The sequence below is a fragment of the Pocillopora damicornis genome, chromosome 10, assembly GCF_964200805.1.
Source record: "Pocillopora damicornis chromosome 10, jaPocDami1.2, whole genome shotgun sequence".
In the NCBI taxonomy this organism is placed as follows: Eukaryota; Metazoa; Cnidaria; class Anthozoa; order Scleractinia; family Pocilloporidae; genus Pocillopora; species Pocillopora damicornis.
Window position 1 is genome coordinate 18,115,725 of NC_142679.1, and position 18,403 is coordinate 18,134,127.

The 18,403-nt window shown below is 37.2% G+C and overlaps 2 protein-coding genes and 1 pseudogene across 3 annotated transcripts in view; 1 reads left to right on the forward strand and 2 right to left on the reverse strand.

Moving 5' to 3' along the window:
- Positions 1–3,240: 3,240 nt before the first annotated feature.
- Positions 3,241–4,029, reverse strand: LOC149039218 (short-chain dehydrogenase/reductase family 42E member 1-like). Its single transcript, XM_089186032.1, has 2 exons — positions 3,738–4,029; positions 3,241–3,397 (listed from the first exon to the last, which is right to left on the reverse strand). The coding sequence occupies exons 1-2, from the start codon at positions 3,900–3,902 to the stop codon at positions 3,263–3,265; spliced, it is 300 nt and encodes a 99-aa protein (XP_089042158.1). The 5' UTR covers positions 3,903–4,029; the 3' UTR covers positions 3,241–3,262.
- An 82-nt stretch (positions 4,030–4,111) lies between these two features.
- LOC113673643 (uncharacterized) lies at positions 4,112–14,992 on the forward strand. Its single transcript, XM_089185775.1, has 6 exons — positions 4,112–4,323; positions 7,068–7,117; positions 7,850–8,996; positions 9,299–9,349; positions 9,789–10,040; positions 10,693–14,992. Exons 2-6 carry the CDS (start codon positions 7,100–7,102, stop codon positions 12,150–12,152), a joined length of 2,928 nt encoding a protein of 975 aa, XP_089041901.1. The 5' UTR covers positions 4,112–4,323; positions 7,068–7,099; the 3' UTR covers positions 12,153–14,992.
- Positions 14,993–15,581: 589 nt separating this feature from the next.
- LOC149039219 (short-chain dehydrogenase/reductase family 42E member 1-like) overlaps positions 15,582–18,403 on the reverse strand; it is a 33,945-nt pseudogene continuing 31,123 nt past the window's right edge. The window contains exons 9-11 of the transcript XR_016180646.1: positions 17,531–18,318; positions 17,165–17,269; positions 15,582–16,739 (exon numbers count right to left, since the gene is read on the reverse strand). The product of XR_016180646.1 is annotated as a short-chain dehydrogenase/reductase family 42E member 1-like (transcript). The remainder of the gene's footprint in view (positions 16,740–17,164; positions 17,270–17,530; positions 18,319–18,403) is intronic.

Consider the following 18,403-nt stretch of genomic DNA (forward strand, 5'->3'; position numbering starts at 1 on the left):
GCGTACACGCGCAAGGTAAACGTCGCTAACTAGCTTAAACTTAATGTTTGCTTTATTTTTAAATACAATACTTATCCTTAAACATTTAACACAGTATTCTCAGTACACGAAAGGAGAAAAAAACTGTACAAGTCGCAACAAAACACTTTTGAACTGTTAAGTTTGTACAATGTACTGAGAAAATTGCGTGCACTTGAAATGGAAACGTTCGAAATCACATTGAGCAACGTAAATTTGTACAAAATTGTGTCATAAATAAGAGAGCAAAAGAGAAAACCGAGTCAGCAGTAAGTTATTTTGAACTCATCTTTCCAAATTCCAGCCTCTAATGTAAAATTTCTTCACACAAGCATTGATTCTTGTTAACAGCGGGTCGATAATTTCGTCCGATTGTGCATAAACAAACCTTGGTTAGTTACCAGTCCCACGCGCATATATACAAAGCCCTGGATCCTAATGTTTCTCAATGTTACTATCAACTGTTTTCTACTACGGTACGACTGTACTTATCATTCATTGTAACATCGCAAGCAAGTAAGCCATAAAGAAATCGTCAAGTCTCCTACACATTATGATGCAACGGAATTAAGCTCAGTGCAGATCAAAATAGATGGCTGGAGTCAATAAGGGGTAGTGAATGGTAAATTTATGCGAAACTTTGCGAGACGGCGAGACCAGCGTTTTTTTTTTTTTTTTTTGCGAGACCGAGACAGTTATTTGTAAATTTTACGAACGCGAAACGTGTTATGACCGAGGAAAATCCCTAGGTAACCACTCCTGTTGGTTGTAATCTTTGGAGACTGGTAACGAGTAATAGCGGCTCCGTTCGAAAAACAAAGTGATTCTCTTCTTTATTTGATGTTATTTATGTTCCAAAGCGCTACAAGGATAAAAGAAAACTTTCTTTTGCTGCAGAACTGTTAGAAGCATCGTAATTTAACAACTTAAACTTCAGAACGTCCCACTAAAGTAGGTAAAAGGCGCCAATTGACATACGAAGAAAGTCGATCGAATTCCTACCCTCTGGACGAAAATTTCGCCTCTTACCCCCCATCCCCTCTGGAATTTCCTGGGACTTTGACCCCCCCACCCCTCTGGAATTTCCAATTCCCTCCGTGGTGGGGGTATGGATATTTTCTGGAAACACACATTTCATTTCTTCCCACACCATCAGTGCACTGTCACCAGCAATACTCAGGAGAATCAAGGAACTGATCATAAAACAGAAATTGAACGGATCACATAATTTGAAAAAGGAAATGAATGTAAACTAGCAAGGTGAATTCATATGTAGATGGGTTTAAGAGCTGAAAAGTCACAGAAAGTCACCCATGTTTTGGTGATACTTCACCCTCAACCTTCCCAGATCTGACCCAGAGTTCTCTTACATTCTAGTCTTTCCCTATATTTTCTTGGAAAGAGATTAAGAATTTTGTGTTAAGTCTAGATAACAATCTGATAAGCTGATGTGTTTGTCTAACCTAATCATATCTTTGCTGAATAATGCTTTGATGTTGTCAGGACTTATTAGTCCTTAAACACCTTTATCACTTTTACACAATTTCCCATTTGATTGTTAAGATGGCATATAGTCATTGCTACTTATTTTTGTCTATGGTTTTGTAAGTTTGTTGGTGAATAGTACCTCTGTTCTCATGAGGAACAGCTGAAAAATATAAATATATTTTCCAATCACTGAGTGAACCAGTTCTGTTAACAATTCTGCAAACAGAAAATCTCTCTTGTAAAAGTAAAACTATTTAATGGAGTTTGTGTTCTCTGACTTCCTCATTATATTACTGACCAATCATAATCCAATCATTTAAATTTATAATCTTTAATTTATCTCAGTAGATAAAAGTAGTGAACAATGAGCTATAGTTTTGCAGAGCTAACTGGGTTATGATGGAAATAAGGTCACGCAAAATCCAATTTAGTCTGCATGCAATCACATGTCTTGACTCGGTGCTAAAATCCCACTTTGTCATTCACAAACAGGATAATAGAAATAATCAGATGACGATATACCCTATTCATCTTCATCTATACAACTTAGAAAATCTCCAGCACTATGGGCCACTTAAAGCTTTAGTTTGCAAAAATGTATCAGTAATTATATTCTGTAGCCAAGAAAAATAAAATAGAATTTTATATTAAGCTTATCACAATTCTGGGTAAATGTCTAAATTCTCCTTCTCCGTAGATTCCAGCTGGTCTTAAAGCACAGGTCTTGAGAATTTTCCCATCTGTCAATGATTTCCAGGAAATGAAATGAATTGCAAGTGGGTTTGCTATTTTTTTTATGAATTTTGGTATTTGCTGGACAACAAACCAATTTTTTGTTGTTGTAAAAGACTAACAATCATGTCTCCTTCAGTTTAATAAGAGGAAATATGTTAGTCAAATTTATTTTATGAACTAAAAGTGATGGATGTTTTTGAAATAATGGTATATTTTTCAATCACTCCTGTTCAAAAATAAAACAAACAAACAAAACAAAAACATAAAAACCGGGGGGGGGGGGGGGAGGGCTGCTGCTTAAACTTAATTAAGGAAATCCTTATTGCCTTTATTTTTCTTCTAAATTACAGCTTTATTTCATAATACAACTCATTAGAGACAAGACTACTTGACTAACTATACACTGACATTGACAAAAACATTACAGCATACATACAATAAATCAAACTACATACATACAGAGGAAAAAAAAGAGAAGAATAAAGAAAGGAAAAAAAAAATAAAGGAAAGTAAACCTTGCCACATTACCAAAAAAAACAACATTTCAGTGTGGTTCTAAGTATGAAATTTCAATGTAAATAAGTAAGGTTTTTAACATAAAAAATAAACCTGAAGGAACAGTTACTAGACAGACTAAAGATTAACTTTAACCTGTCTGTTCTACATTGTAGATAATGCTTAGTTTTTTTCTTAATTTTTTGAAACCCTTTTTTTACCTTAAGTGTGTGATTTACAAAAATTGATTCATCTGAGGCTTCATCATTTCATTGCCATACAATATTTGAACATAGGCATTATTAATATGGCAACATGTGAAAAAAATAGGTACCTAATAACAGTCCTTGTGGTGCAGACACAATTCCACACATTTTTCCCAGAAGCACCTCAAACTGTAATGTTGATGCTCTCAGAATGGAAGAAACATTTATCTCACAATCATGACATTTGGAACAAGTACAGAGTCAGAACTCTGCACATCTTTGAATCCACAACCTGGAAGCAAATGTATTTTTTTCAGGCCCTACCATTCACTCAATAGGTACAACATACTAATTTGCTCTCTTCCAGACATTCCATATGATGCACTATGAAAAACCACATCAATCTGATGACTGATAAATATCTTTCTTACATCTTCTTTACTTGTTATATCCCTCTAAAACATAAATATGAATCTTATGACATAAAATGAAACTTAACTTTATCATAAGTTTTTATAAAAAAAATTCACTTAAATCGTGATATCACATAATCATTCGCAAGGTGAAGTGGAAATTATAGGATAATTCTAGAATGTCAGGTGTCCAACTTTTAGGAAATACTTCCTGCGACCGGGTGTCTGACACAGCAAATTCAATTAAATTCCACGTATTTTCCACATGGTAAAATTTAATATTTTCGTCTGTGCGTAGCACAAAGGCAAGATCCGAATGGAGTTGTTTTAATTGGTAAAATATTCCAAAGCGAATTACGTAATTAACCGATCAAGTCTCCACCTGAAAACACTCCATTTGCTCGTACACAACATCATCCAACGGCCACGAGATGTCAAACGATACAACCACTGCTCCCATCTTCTTCAGCTCATTCCCCAGCTTGTGGCCAAAATATCCTCCTCCTCCAGTCACAAGAATTATTTCTCCCTTGGACCATACCAACATCCATTCACAGATTTGTCTTTCGTTCCCGCTTAAATAAACGAGCCCGCATTCAACCAGCTGCAACGTACTCGCGCAACGGGCTACAAAACCAGCAGGGTGGTGTAATCGTCATACCTTATAGCCGAGGAGGGGTTTTTGCCTCCTCCCCCACCCCCTGCCTCTGCCGCACCCAGCCCAATGCTGTCACGTGATAGTAAAGGAACTAATTAAAATAACTTATTAAACCAAAAGTCAGTTTAAGGAAGGCGGAAATCGGCGTGAAATACTACTATTACTGGTGTTTAGCGGTGTTTAACCAGTTAATTTTTCTATAAGTAATAGTTTCAGCTCCCATGAAGTGATTTCAGATCATCAGCACAGCGTGACACTGAACGGAATACGTACAGGACCTTCACTTCCCGAACATACCAACAAAGATTTGGTAAGCCAACTCATGTTAACTTTTGATGCATGATGCCTGAAATTCTCACAGAAATGAAAAATGTTGGTAAATATCTGAGAGTAACTCATCACCTTTATTTTCAAACATCTTTTTTTAAGACAAACAGTAGACAAAAACGTCTTCGAGGATGTCTCTTGCAAAAAGTTTTGTAGTTAGGCAGATGCAATTTGTAGTCTGACAAAATTTAGGAGTGCCTATTTATTCCAGAATCCACGACAAAACTCTTTTGATTACATATTGATCAGACGGTGTGCGCACTCCGATTGCATTGCATTATGGTGGGCTTCTGATTCAGGCAAAAACTCCAAATAACTAAAAAAGACGTTTCTATCTGATTACGTTTCATAGCTACGAGCAATGTCGAGCGTATAAAATCAGAGAATTTTCTCAGATGAGCCACACACATTTTTTGGTCAGCCGATTAAACAATGAATGTTGGGTCAAGTTTGTGCTTATTTATCAGTATACATGATACTCATCCCGAAGGAAACAATGCAACGATACATAGCGAAAGAATCCCGTGAACCTTCATCTCGGTTCCTGTCAAATGCATGTCGCTTGCGGTGGAAATTAAGGCAAATTCTTCTTGGAGAGGATTTTACTTTCGATAACACAACTGGTATGAGATGGAAAACGGAGTTCGCGGCGTCATATACACTCAAATCAACAAGTTAAAACAAGAATAAAGAGGATGAATACTTTATTCAGTTTGTCTAGTAAACAAGGAAGCTTTGTCTGAAATTTTAGAAAACTTGAACTTTCGACGACTCGCGCCAAGATCTAACAGTGGGCTAGATATTTTTAATGAGACGCTGATTAAAACGAGAAAAGTACTTGCTTCTCGCCCTTTTCACAACTTCGACATACCGCACTTCTTATGTTCTTCTAGAAACAACGTGCGTTGAGAAATCCAATTTGTGGAACTCCATTTTACGCTAGTTGTACAATAATATTTAAGTGCACTGGACCTGAGAAAGAATTTCGAAGGACTTATGTTACACTTAAAGGTCATACGAACGGCGAGAGAAAAACGTACGACGTTTTCAAGAAAATATCAAAATATTCTCTTGACTTATGCAGCGTCGTCTGAATTTCACAACGGAATTCTAATGAAGTTCATTATCGCATAAACAATATATTTTCCGCCTGGGCGGCCGATTAAATGATAATCCAAGATCAAACACGAAGGATCCAAAACCGGAGAGTTTAATCTTTAAAAAATCTGAGTTTAAATAAAGCGAGGAAAGGCATTAATTAGAACGTTCGACGCCGTTTTCTGGAGTCCTCGATTCTCGCCTTCTTTACAACTTCGACATACCGCATTTCTTATGTTCTTCGAGATATAACGTGCGATAAGGAATCCAATAGGCCATGTTTCAGTTATGTACTTACTTGCCAAGCCTTTGATTTGGAGTGAGGCTGAAGGTGACCTTGTTGTGATAGAGAGCAGTATCTAGTTAGCATGATAACAAAGTAATTTGCATTTGAAAAGCAGCAAGGTTTGTATCAGAACAAGATCACCCTGAGCCTCATTCCTTTTCAAAAGTTTGGCAACCAATTACACAACTGTAAAATGGACTATTAACAAAATTCCATCCTACACCAGTTCTTCTATGATATTCAACTGCGCTGGACCAGGGAAATAAGGACTTGTGGTTTACTTAAAGGTCATGCGAACACCGAGAGAAAAACACATGACTTTTTCAAGAGAAAATCAAAACGCATCCATAACTGGCGTCGTCTGAATTTTATAACGGAATTCTAATTGGGTTGATTACCATAAACAATATATTTTCCGCCAGGGTGGCCGACAAAATGATAACCTTAGACCAAATATCAAGGATCCAAAACCGAAGAGTTTTATCTTAAAAAAGAAAAATCTAGAATTGTTTATACTAGAATAGAAAAAGACATGTTCAAACGCTTTGCTTGAATGACTGTAAAAAACGATATCTATACTATTTGTTATTAGGGAGACGTCGATCTGCCTCAAACTGACCCGTATCTACTTTTCTCGAAAATAAAAGAAAACATCGGTTTGTAGAAATTCAAGACGAAGACCATCGTAAATCGCTTTGGTCAAAGATGCAACATTTAAGTGTATAGTTAATGAAGACTGCTCTAAAAGCGATAAGAGAACGTTTATTCTACTCTCATTACCTTAGCATGTTTATGCCACGCTCTAAGTTACAATATGAAAAATAAAGATTTTGTTGAGAGCTGCATATAGGAACCTTGCTTTCTGTTTGGGCTGTAACTATTCTTCTTCGGTCCTTCTTCACGAGATAATGTAGAATAAAGATAAATTAAGGTGTGCCTATTTATTCCAGAATCCATGACAAAAATCTTGTGATTACCTTTTGATTATGCACATGACAAAACTTTGTAAAAACTTTTGATAATTATTTACAGAGATTCCATGCAGAATAATTTATTCAAATCATGCAGGTAATCACTAAACAATTTGTCAAATTTCTAGCACTTTTAAAATAACCTCTTTTAGTTCTGAAGTACCTCTCCTCTGCATTGTTACCTGAAAACTCCATTTCTATTTGCTAATCAGAAGGAAGAAATTTCACTTGATCAAAAAGGCAATATGATTACATGCCAGGAACAGTAATTTCCAGTGGTCATTTAACACAGTGGTCTACAGTTAATAATTTAACACATTTTTTGTGAATAAGAAATGAAAGTAATTTATTTTCTTGTGATTGTTATTTTAGCAACTTCCTGTCCAACATAAAAGGTTCCTGTGATGTCAGGACAATTAAAGGTAACATATCAAACAACTGATTCTGAAAATCACAGCTGCAACCAAGTTGTTTTGTTCACTCTGGTGTCATTTCATTTTAAGAAAACTTCACTTTTACTAGTGCATCCCAGCCAAATCTCACTTCAGGAGCAAATTACTTGCCTGCAGATATGAAACTTTGCAACTACATATTATTGGTATTCACCAAGCAGGAGGTTGATGTGGAAAAAATTATATAAGAGAGTTAAATGAGATCACATCAGTTTAAGATTAAAAGTAAATATAGATTACTGTCATAAATTTTTATTTTTGGATAATTGAAGCTGAGGAAAAAAATGTTCTACCTGTCTCATGTTTCACACTTCTTTTTTTTTAGATAATAAATGATCACACAAGTTGGTTAGAATTGGATGATTTAAAGTTTGCTATGTCATGCAAAACAAAACTCTGAACATTTGACAAGGAAATACTTGTGTGTAACATTTTTTTGCGTGATATCAAACAGTTACGGATGCAGGTCACTTCTTAGAGTATGAAATTACACAGTTGTATCACACTAATCCCAGTATCCACTGTCTCACAGAAATTTTGTACAACTTTTGCTCATAAGTTTACTGAGTTTGTGATGTTGCTAAATGAATTGAAAATTATTAAGTGTCTTTCAGAAGTAAAATAATGCATAAATGAGTTTTTTTTTGTATTCACATACTGTAAATTTTATTTTCCTAAATCACAAAAATCTTGTGCTCACAGAACAATGCTGGGGAAAGAAAACTGAGAGTAACCCTTTTGAGTGCTGAATGGAAAACTTCAAGCAATGGAGACTTGACAACCATCAACCGAGAGCTAGCAATACAGATGGCTAAACATCCTAATGTGGAAGTCAGTGTTTTCTTACCTCAGTGTAGTGAAGAGGACAAGAAAGATGCTGATAGTTACAATGTTAAACTCATTAAAGCAGTTAAACTGAAGGGTTTTGAACCAGTTGATTGGCTAACCTCTGTACCTAAAGGCCATGCTATGGATTGTGTTATAGGGCATGGAGTAGCTCTTGGTCGGCAAATTCAACTCATAAAGACAAATCAAAATTGCAAATGGATTCAAGTTGTCCATACTGCCCCTGAAGAAATTGGCATGTACAAAAGCATTTCTGAAGGTCAACAAAAGCAGCAAACAGAAATAGAATTATGTCAAATGGCAGATCAAGTTGTAACAATTGGCCCCAAGCTAACTGATGCATATAAGCACCAACTCAGAAAACAAGACGTTTTTAACCTGACGCCAAGCGTTTTCACAGAATTTTCAGATGTGCAGCAAGCAAGTGATGAAGGAAGAAGATTTTGTGTCTTGGTAATTGAGAGTGGTGATAGTGAAGATTTTGATGTTAAGAGGTACGATACTGCAGCAAAAGCTATTGCTGAGCTAAAGGATAAATCTTACCAACTCAAGTTTGCTTCCAAACAGAAAGGAAAAGAAGATGAATTAAAACACAAGTTACTTCAGTCTGGTATTGGTCATAATCAGCTAAGTATCTGCACTTTAGATGAAGACAGGGAAACATTAGCAAACTTATTCTCTGTGGTGGATATTGCCATACTGCCCTCAAAAACAGAGGGATTCGGGTTGAGTGCTCTTCAGGCCATATCTGCTGGTCTTCCAGTACTTGTCAGTGGTAACTCAGGAATTGCAGAAGCCTTAAAAGAGGTGACTTATGGGTCACAGTGTATAGTGGATTCAGAGGATTCTGCAGCCTGGGCCAGTGCAATAAAAGCTGTGCATGACAAAAAAAGGAATGTACGACTTGAAGAGGCTAAGAGTCTTCGTGAAAACTATTTGCAGAAGTTCAGCTGGGAGGAACCTTGCAATTTCCTTGTCGAAAAGATGTACAATCTTGCATTTGGTAAGTTTTCTCATATTGCATCAGGAAAGCAGAAAATTTGAAATAATGACAAAGCTCACATGTTCTGCGTTAAATATTCAATTTACCAGTTAGAAGTTGTTTCTAAATGCTATAGGGACAGTAGTGTTATGGAATATGACAAATTTACATGTAAGAAAACTGGTAATCCAAGTCTATAAGTTGGTGGTAATGGCCATACAATACAGTAACTGTTCTTAATAACATTGGTGGCCAAAAGTTGTAGTTTGTGACGAGTTGGTATGAGACTACTCCATTTAGATGTATTCTAATCTTTACTTCAGGAAAGAAGCAAACTTCAGAACATGAGAATGGAGGGGCATGTTCATCCAGTGGTAAGAGCCACAGAGAATTAGCACTGACTGATCATGTTCATCAGTATGATGATGTCTTTGCAAATTTTGTGGAAAATCAATGTTCATATTTGATATTTTATTATTACCTACAATGTAGCACTTAGTTGTCCATAATCAATGTGACTTCACCAAACCTTTATCAAATTAATTTTCCAAAAATCCAAAATCATCAGGCTTCTTATGCTTTTCTCCAGATCCTGGGTTCATTTCATTGCAGCTCTAAAATTAAGTTAACAAAATGACAAATGGATGATCATTCTAGCAATTCAAGTTCCAAGACAGTAAGAGAGCCATATTTTTCCTTGACTGCTAAAATGAAACACGGATTGTTATGCATGTACCTCACAGAAAATGCCATTTTGATGGCATCCTCCTAAACTTTTGGATTTACTTTAATTACTTAATACTCTGCGTGCAGACTTAGGGGCAAGACTAATTGTCCAGAGGAGTGAAAACTCTGATGTTCATCAGTGTACAGTGACTGAACAAGAGCCTTCTGTCAAAGAAATTGAGCTTCAAGGAGATGTCATCAGAAATAGGAAACGTAGAGCTCCTAACCCAAGCAATGTTAACACTGTTGTGAAGAAAAAAAGGGAGGTCTCTGAGGAGGTATCAGACCCAGTTCCTGGTCCAGGTATATTTTATACCATTCCATTCCATCAATCAATCAACTAATCAGTCCATCCATCCAACCATAATAACTCACATCTTTCCGTCATTGATTTGTTAATCAAACAATACATGTATGTCCAACAATGAAAAAATCAATAGCATGTATCATTTCCACCAAGTAAAAAAAGAATTGTTCCCAGTTGAAATCCAAAATCTTGCACCTTTAAAGGAAAAGAATATAAAACTTGAGTTAAGATATGGTTTTATTTAAGAAGAGGCTGGGATCATGCAGTGGTGTTACTTCCATGTTGTAGTGTGGTGAACAAATAGTTTGGGTGTGGAAAGCTTCATGAAAGTAATCTGTCATTAACAGTTTTTCAGAGGATTGGAGAATTTATTGCAGTAATTTCAGTCAACATAACTTTGTTTGGTGGGTTGGGAACCTTGTGTCACCTAGGTGGGAGGACACCCACAGGGTTCTCAATAAATCACCTGAAGTGATCTAAAAAGATTGGCTGGCATGCATGCTGCTATTGTTCAGAATATAAAGTTGATTCTCTGGGTATATCTCTTTTGGATTTAAACTGCAGAAAAATGTAAATCAATTAGAGAAAATTGGGCATCAAAGTCTTGAATTTCCAACCTCTTAACCTTTCTTTCAACACAGTCACACGCATTCTTGTTTCATTAATTGTTGTATTTATCAACAGCTGGTGTTCAACATGGAGATTCTGCTCTGAGCATTCTTGAGAACACGACTTCTTTTGTGGTCCTTGCAGGTGAAACCAGAGGGTGGAATGCCTTGCATTCTGCTGCAGAGGGTGGTGATGAAGTTATAATTGAGGCTTTGCTATCTTCTGGATTAGACATAAATTCAAGGGGTAATGATGGTACAACACCCTTAATGGTGGCAGCTGCTAAAGGACAAGAGAAGACAGTAAACCTTCTTCTCAGCAAGGGAGCTGATCCACACCTTAGAAACTTTATGGGAAGAAATCTGCTTCATGCAGCAGCTGAAGGTGGCAACTCTTCCATTGTGAGAAGCATGCTCTCTTATGACATTGACATTAATTCAAAAGATGATGAATCTTCAGTCACCCCATTGATAATAGCTGTTAAGCACAACCATGTTGAAGTTGTGAAATGTCTTCTTCAAAAGGGTGCAGATATATCTTTGACAACTGAATCTAACAAGAGGAATGCTTTACACATAGCATCACAGCATGGAAGTGTTGAAGCTATGGAGATGTTGCTCTCTTATGTTTTAAGACCTGATTCAAGAGATGTTGAGGGAAACACACCATTAGCCTGTGCTGCAGCTTCTGGACAGATAGAGGCTGTAAACTGTCTTCTTAAACATGGAGCAGATCCATTTCTGAAAGGGAAACATGGACGGAGCCTTCTCCATTTTGCTGCTCAGTCTGGCAATGTCATCATTATTGAGACCATGCTTTCTAAAGGTCTTGATATTGATTCCAGAAGTGAAACTCAGGGTGAAACCCCTCTGATGCTTTCCATTGCATCTGGAAAATTGGAGGCAGCAAAATATCTGCTTGAGAAGAGTGCTGATGAAAGTTTGAAAAGCACTCCGGGAAAAATCTCTCTTTTGTCCATTGCATCAGGAGCTGGTTCTATTGCAGCCATTGAGATGCTGCTCTCACATGGTTGTAACATTGATTCTAGAGATGGTGGGGGAGACACAGCATTGATGCGTGCTGCAACTCTTGGAAATACAGAGGTTGTAGAATATCTTCTTGCTCAAGGTGCCAATCCATCACTTAGAAATAGATCAGACCTTGGTCTGCTCCATTTAGCTGCTTCTTCTGACAATGTTCTCACTATTAAGGCTGTGCTCTCTAAAAATTTTGACATAAATGCTAGGTGTACAGTCATTGGTATAACTCCACTGTTGTTTTGCTTGGGACAGGGTAAACTGGAGGCTGCAAACTATCTGCTTGCAATGGGCGCTGATGAAAATTTGAAAACTAAGGATGGGTTGACTGTTTTATCTGCTGCAGCAACCAGTGGTAATGTTGCAGCCATTGAGATGCTGCTTGAGCGTGGTCACAACCCTAATTCCAGGGATGGTTATGATAAGACACCCTTAATGTGGGCTGCAGAGATGGGGAAAAAAGCAGCTGTAGAATATCTTCTTCCTCTCACACACTAGAGTGTTGTGAAAGGCCACAGAGGCCCACACTTTTAAGAATACTTGCACAGGTGTAGTTAGATGTAATAAATATTAGTTTTAAAATGAATAGGAGAAATTCCAAGTTTTTGTTACATTTATTATGGATTGGATGATTATTGTCTTTAATTGTAATTACTCATAAGTTTGCATTTATCTTGATGGTAATCTGTGGCAACCATCCCCAGCCCATCAGGTGAAAGGTGGCAGATAGTGAAAGGCCTTCAGTGAAGATGAGCTCCAAATAAGCTGGCTTCCCAGTGGATAAGGAGTTGCAGACCAAAGTGGCGGTGTACTTACCAGGATGGGGTGAGGCTGCAGATGGCACTGCTTCCTCTATAAAATGCTCCATAAATCCCATGACAAGTACATCAGGCGAGAAAGGGCCGCCTTTAAAGCCCTAGCCCGGGCAGGTGGAGCTCGATAGCCTCGGAGGGTAATCCAATTAAGAGAAGGACTACTTCATCCAAACCTATCTAGTGCCAGGTGTAATGGACAATTAAGTCATGCAATTACCCTGGGTTCAAGGAAATGACAGAGAGTCCTTTACCCATGCTCTAGCTATGGATAAATAGTCGTTCTTTTGAGAGCAGGCTCTTTAGCCAGAAGATAGGAGATGCCACCTCTGTTATAAAAGCTACAGCCTTATGAACCCTACAGCCTCTCAACCTGCTGAGCTGCTGTAAATCTTCCCTGGGCTTAAAGAGTGGGATTGATGTGCATGAACTGGTCCTCACTTGAAACATACAGAGTGCAGGCAGGAAATAAAGACCTGCAGTGATGGAGCATGGCAAAAATGACAGGTGCTAGATGGCGCTGAAATTGCAGAAATAACTCTGCATGTAGGTGGTCTAGGGTAACATGGTCACTTGCTTGTGAACAGAGACAAGCGACTAAGCAGCTCACCCCAAGCAACCTAGCAGCCTTTTCTAGGGTTGCATTGCTTGCCCTGAATAGAGAGGGGTCTAGTAAAGGTGACCTAAAAAAAGTTTGTCTCATCCTTATCCAGTTGGTTGTCCCAATCAATGGGCATCCTTAGTTTAGCAGTAAAAACTAGTTAAAAGATTTTATTAGTATAAACTAAAAGACAGACATGGAAACAGATAAGGACTATGAATATGAAAATGGCTTGCTGGAATGTGCAGGCAATGTAAGACGTGGAAGATAGTGTTCACCCTCGCACAAAACCCCTCTCTTTACCTCTCCAACAAAATTCTGGTATATAAGGCTGTTGTCATCTATACCTTCTTGTAAGGGGTCAAGGCATGTGTACTGTTCAGAAAGCAAATCAAACGCCTAGAACAGCAATGCTGCCTTCTCTCCATCATGAACATTAGATAGCAGGACTACAGAACCAACAATGAAGTCCTGGAAAAAGCCAATCTTCCCAGTATGGAGGCCACGTTCATGCTTAGACAATGATGGTCTGGCCATGTCTCCTGTATGCCTGATACATGAATCCCAAAGGAGCTATCAGATGGAAAACGAGACAGAGGGGTTCCAAGAAAACGCTGGAAAGACTAACTGAAGGGCCAGTTGACTCAGGCTGGCATCAACCCCAAACACTGGGAACAGCTTGCAGAAAACCATGCAGCATGGTGATTAACAACAAGAAGAGCAGCACAAGATTTTGAGATCACAAGACGAGAGGCGGCAGAAGAGAGGAGATGACGAAAGGAAGCACGAGAGCAGGATCCAACAGGACCTACCTTCCTGTGCCCTTGATGTCCTAGGATCTGCCTATCAAGAATAGGACTGATTAGTCATCCGAGAGCATGCCTCCCTTGGCAGGACCTTCCCACAACTGATCCTTGGATATGAAGAAACTGCCTTTATCATCACCAATTATATTGTGGCAAAGCTGTGTGTATCATATTAGAGATTCAGTTTTTGAGATCATGTAGAGACAACATGTGTCCTTTAGAATTCCCACACTACAATGCATTTTACTCTGAAGGAAAAACTTGGTTTTAGAAAACATTAAAAGGTGTTATACTACAGCACAGATAGGCATGCATTTAGTTTCAATGACTAACTAACCTTGGCTAGGAATGGTTATCACTACTCTCTGCTTGGGTGGAGAGAAGCAGTACAAAAAACACATCTGGATTTGCATGCTTACCTATAGAAAAGGCTTGACCCTTTAACTCCCAAGATCTGATTGACAATTCTCCCTTCCAGCTGCTACAAATTTCCTTGTAATTTGGTTACAAGAATTTGGTGTTCAATCAAGGTAACATCTTGTACCTGATAAGTTTGAGTATTCTCACCACCTGTTACATGGTTAATTTATGAATATAGGGAGAAGTTACATGTTAATCACTTCTGGCAGTTAAAGGCTTAAACACCAAGCTTTTTTACATTTCTTGGTATAATGTACAAAATTCAGCTTATTCTTTCATTGTAATGTTTAAGATATTCAAGGACTTTAATAAATCATAGTTACCTGTGAGTAAATGGAGATTACTTTCAATTTTTGCTAGGTGGATTGATAACTGTCTTGTATAGATAACTGTAACAAACTTAATTTACTTGTTTTTAATCTAATTTGACTTAAATCGAGATCTGTTTAATCTCCTTCCTCTCTAGATTGGTAAAACTAGCTATTTCCTAACTAAAGTAAGATTTTTTTCACAGTGACCTGGATTTAACTTTTTGCAGTAGGATGTAAAACGATGAGAACCATAGATTTCAATTTGGCATCAATGCTTAGGGTTAAAAAATGCTACTGTATGCCATCTTAAGTATTTTAATGAAAAAGTGGTAGAAATTTTCTAAATAAATGAAAGGAGTGACTTAATAAATGAAGAAAAAGAGCAAAATTTGTGAAATTTACATCTGTTGTTCCTGGGAGATTGTTACACCTGGTGTGCCACTTTTTTGTTCTTACCACATTTTGACATCATCAATGATCTATTACTGAACAGACGCTCAGCAACTTGGAATCTATTTGTTAAATATATAATGCATTGATTAGTCCAGTATTTCAGAGCACTTCAGTCCATACCAGACCCCAGAAGGCAAGGAAAAATATCAAACAGTGATGTAGCAAAAAGGATCATCATGCTTCACAGGTCAAGGGGGGGGGGGGGGGGGAGTTACTGAACATTCAAATTTGCTGCTTGTATGGAACTCTGTAATGTCAGAGGTCTTACATGTAGGAGTATCACTTAATGAAATATCATTCAATTGGCTAGTTATTTTCTTCAAGGCTGAGAGAAATGTCTAATGTTACTATAGTCAATGCTATAGTCTTGATAAGAAGCTGCAACCTTTGACCTCCCTCAACTATAGGAAGAAATATTGAAAAATGGGAATGGGTGTTTGCATAAATCTTTTCTAGCTTAATAGCTATTAAAATCAGGTCAAAGAAAGGGTCTGCTAAGACCAGTCAATGCAATCATCTGTTGCTTATTTTCAAAAATCAATTTTATTCAATTTATATCACTTTATTCTATATCCACTTACCAAACTTTGCCTGCCATGAGCAGACATCAATCACAAATCTGTTCCAATACACCTGCCAACTATCACACAGTTTTTCATCCTTGGCTAATAAACTCAGTGCTACTTCACAAATTTAACTGACACATTTTCTAAGAATAAACAAAGTTATGAAAACTTGAATGAGTCTGTGAAGAGAAACTTATCATTAAATGACCATGCTTTCCATGAATACTTCCAACCTAAGATGAGAAGGCAGTAAAGAGGGCATCTCTCGAGATTTTCTTAGGGTTGATGCAAGTCTTCCGGCTCTTATGATATGAAATTAAAGGTGCCCAACAAAATCAATTATCTTATACTTTTGACTAACAAAAAGAAAAAAAAATTTAAGTAATTTGCAGGTATATCATAAAGTAAGGGAAATTTTAGTATTATTAAGCAGCTTCAAGATGATGGAACTTTCATGCTAAATAAAAATATTCAGAAAAAAAATTGTAAACAATGTGATTGAACATATTAAAAAAGTTTACTCCAGTGAATCTTTTTATGAATCTGCCATGGCCTATTGGCAACAACTGGTGCTCTCATCACTGTGTAATTCAAGTTCCACATTTCCAAATAATACTTCATCGTATTTTAACCCTTAAAACCCTTGGAGTGACCAGCATCTAATTTCTCCTTGCTGTAATACTGCTGAATCATTCATTATGATCATGAGAATAAAGGAAATGATATTAGGATGCAAAGGGTTAAGATTAACTGTTAGTAATAATTAGAATCTAAAGAACAAATGAGCCATAAAAACTTCACACTTAATTGGGATTTGCACATGTGCCCATCAGATACTAATTGTACACCAGAGTCTAGTGGATCACAACTTGCTAATTGACTTGTTCACTGTTGCCATGGAAACATAATTTGTGATCCAACTACCATCCACTTCCACCCTCTACTGGCAGTGTGTTTGTTGTGATAAAAGCTGAAGCACCACTTGCCAGAAAGAGTACACCATCTGCCACATCTTGGCGAGAAACCAGTCTTTGTAAAGGTACAAATTCTCAATGAAGTTTGGTGGAAGATGTTTGCCTTCTGTGAAGATGTAGTTCAGTTAAAGCTTCCTTCAGACTTAAAGTGAAAGAAAATTGTGAACTGCATTACTTTGTAAGTGGAACAGGGATTAAGGTAAATTAAATGTTAAACATTGAGTATGAAATATTTTTAGACTAGCTTTCAGCCAGGAAAAGTATTCTTTTAGTAATTGTACCAAAAGTCATTTCATCTTAAGCAAACAAATTTTTATCTTAGCCAAACTTTAGACTCTAAAAACCTACTAATAACAATGTCAATTTAGAAACTTTCCACATGTTTGCCAAATACAGGATGCTTTTGCTGAAACTTTGGATGTCAAAATTGTTTCTGGTCACCATAGCAATCAACACAGTTGCAGCCAAGTGCTCTCTTCTGTTCTAAGCTTACCAAACTTGTACGATATTAAAATTTCATTAGGTGCAGGTAAAATGAGCAGATTCTGCTTCCCTGTAATTCTTTACCTAGTCTACGAAAACCCTCTGTGTCCTTCACAGCACCTGGTGCAACACAGTTTACCCTAATGCCATCTGGGCCCCATTCAACAGCAAGATGTCTTGACATACCCTCTGATAAAGAGATAAGAAACAGATTATCAGGGATTGAAGGGTATGAGAAAACATCTGAAATCTTAGCCCTGCTGAACCCTCTCTGACTGCCAGATCTCATGAGTAATTTTCCTTACTGTCTGCCATACAAGTCTCATGATTTTGGTTCAGAGAATTTAAAACTGGATCAACTCATACTCCCCTCATTCATAGTTTTCTCTATTACAATCACTTAATCAACATAATATTTTGTCTTGTTATAATGTGATTGTATGAACTTACCAATTGCAGGTTTTGTGCTTCCAGTATGACACTGATCAACACAATTTCCCAACAACATTCTGATAAAAAGGGCTAAAAGGCCGATTTGAAGGAATTGAAGGTCTTCATCTCCAGGCAGTTGAAGTATGAAGATATTAAAGAGAAAGGCCCCATTGCTAAAGCAGTACATCGTTGCAAATAAAGTTCAAATCGATATGCGTGTTTAATCCTTTGAAGTGATCAGCATTTCATTTCTTCCCACACCATCAGTGCACTGTCATCAGCAATACTCAGGAGAATCAAGGAACTGATCATAAAACAGAAATTGAACGGATCACATAATTTGAAAAAGAAAATGTATGGAAACTAGCAAGGTGAATTCATGTGTTGATGGGTTTAAGAGCTGAAAAGTCACTACTCATGTTTTGGTGATACTTCACCCTCAACCTTCCCAGATCTGACCCAGAGTTCTCTTACATTCTACTTTCCCTATATTTTCTTGGAAAGAGATTAAAAATTTTGTGTTAAGTCTAGATAACAATCTGATAAGCTGATGTGTTTGTCTAACCTCATCATATCTTTGCTGAAAAATGCTTTGATGTTGTCAGGACTTATTAGTCCTTAAACACCTTCATCACTTTTACACAATTTCCCATTTGATTGTTAAGATGGCATATAGTCATTACTACTTATTTTTGTGTATGGTTTTGTAAGTTTGTTGGTGAATAGTACCTCTGTTCTCATGAGGAACAGCTGAAAATTATAAATATATTTTCCAATCACTGAGTGAACCAGTTCTGTTAACAATTCTGCAAACAGAAAATCTCTCTTGTAAAAGTAAAACTATTTAATAGAGTTTGTGTTCTCTGACTTCCTCATTATATAACTGACCAA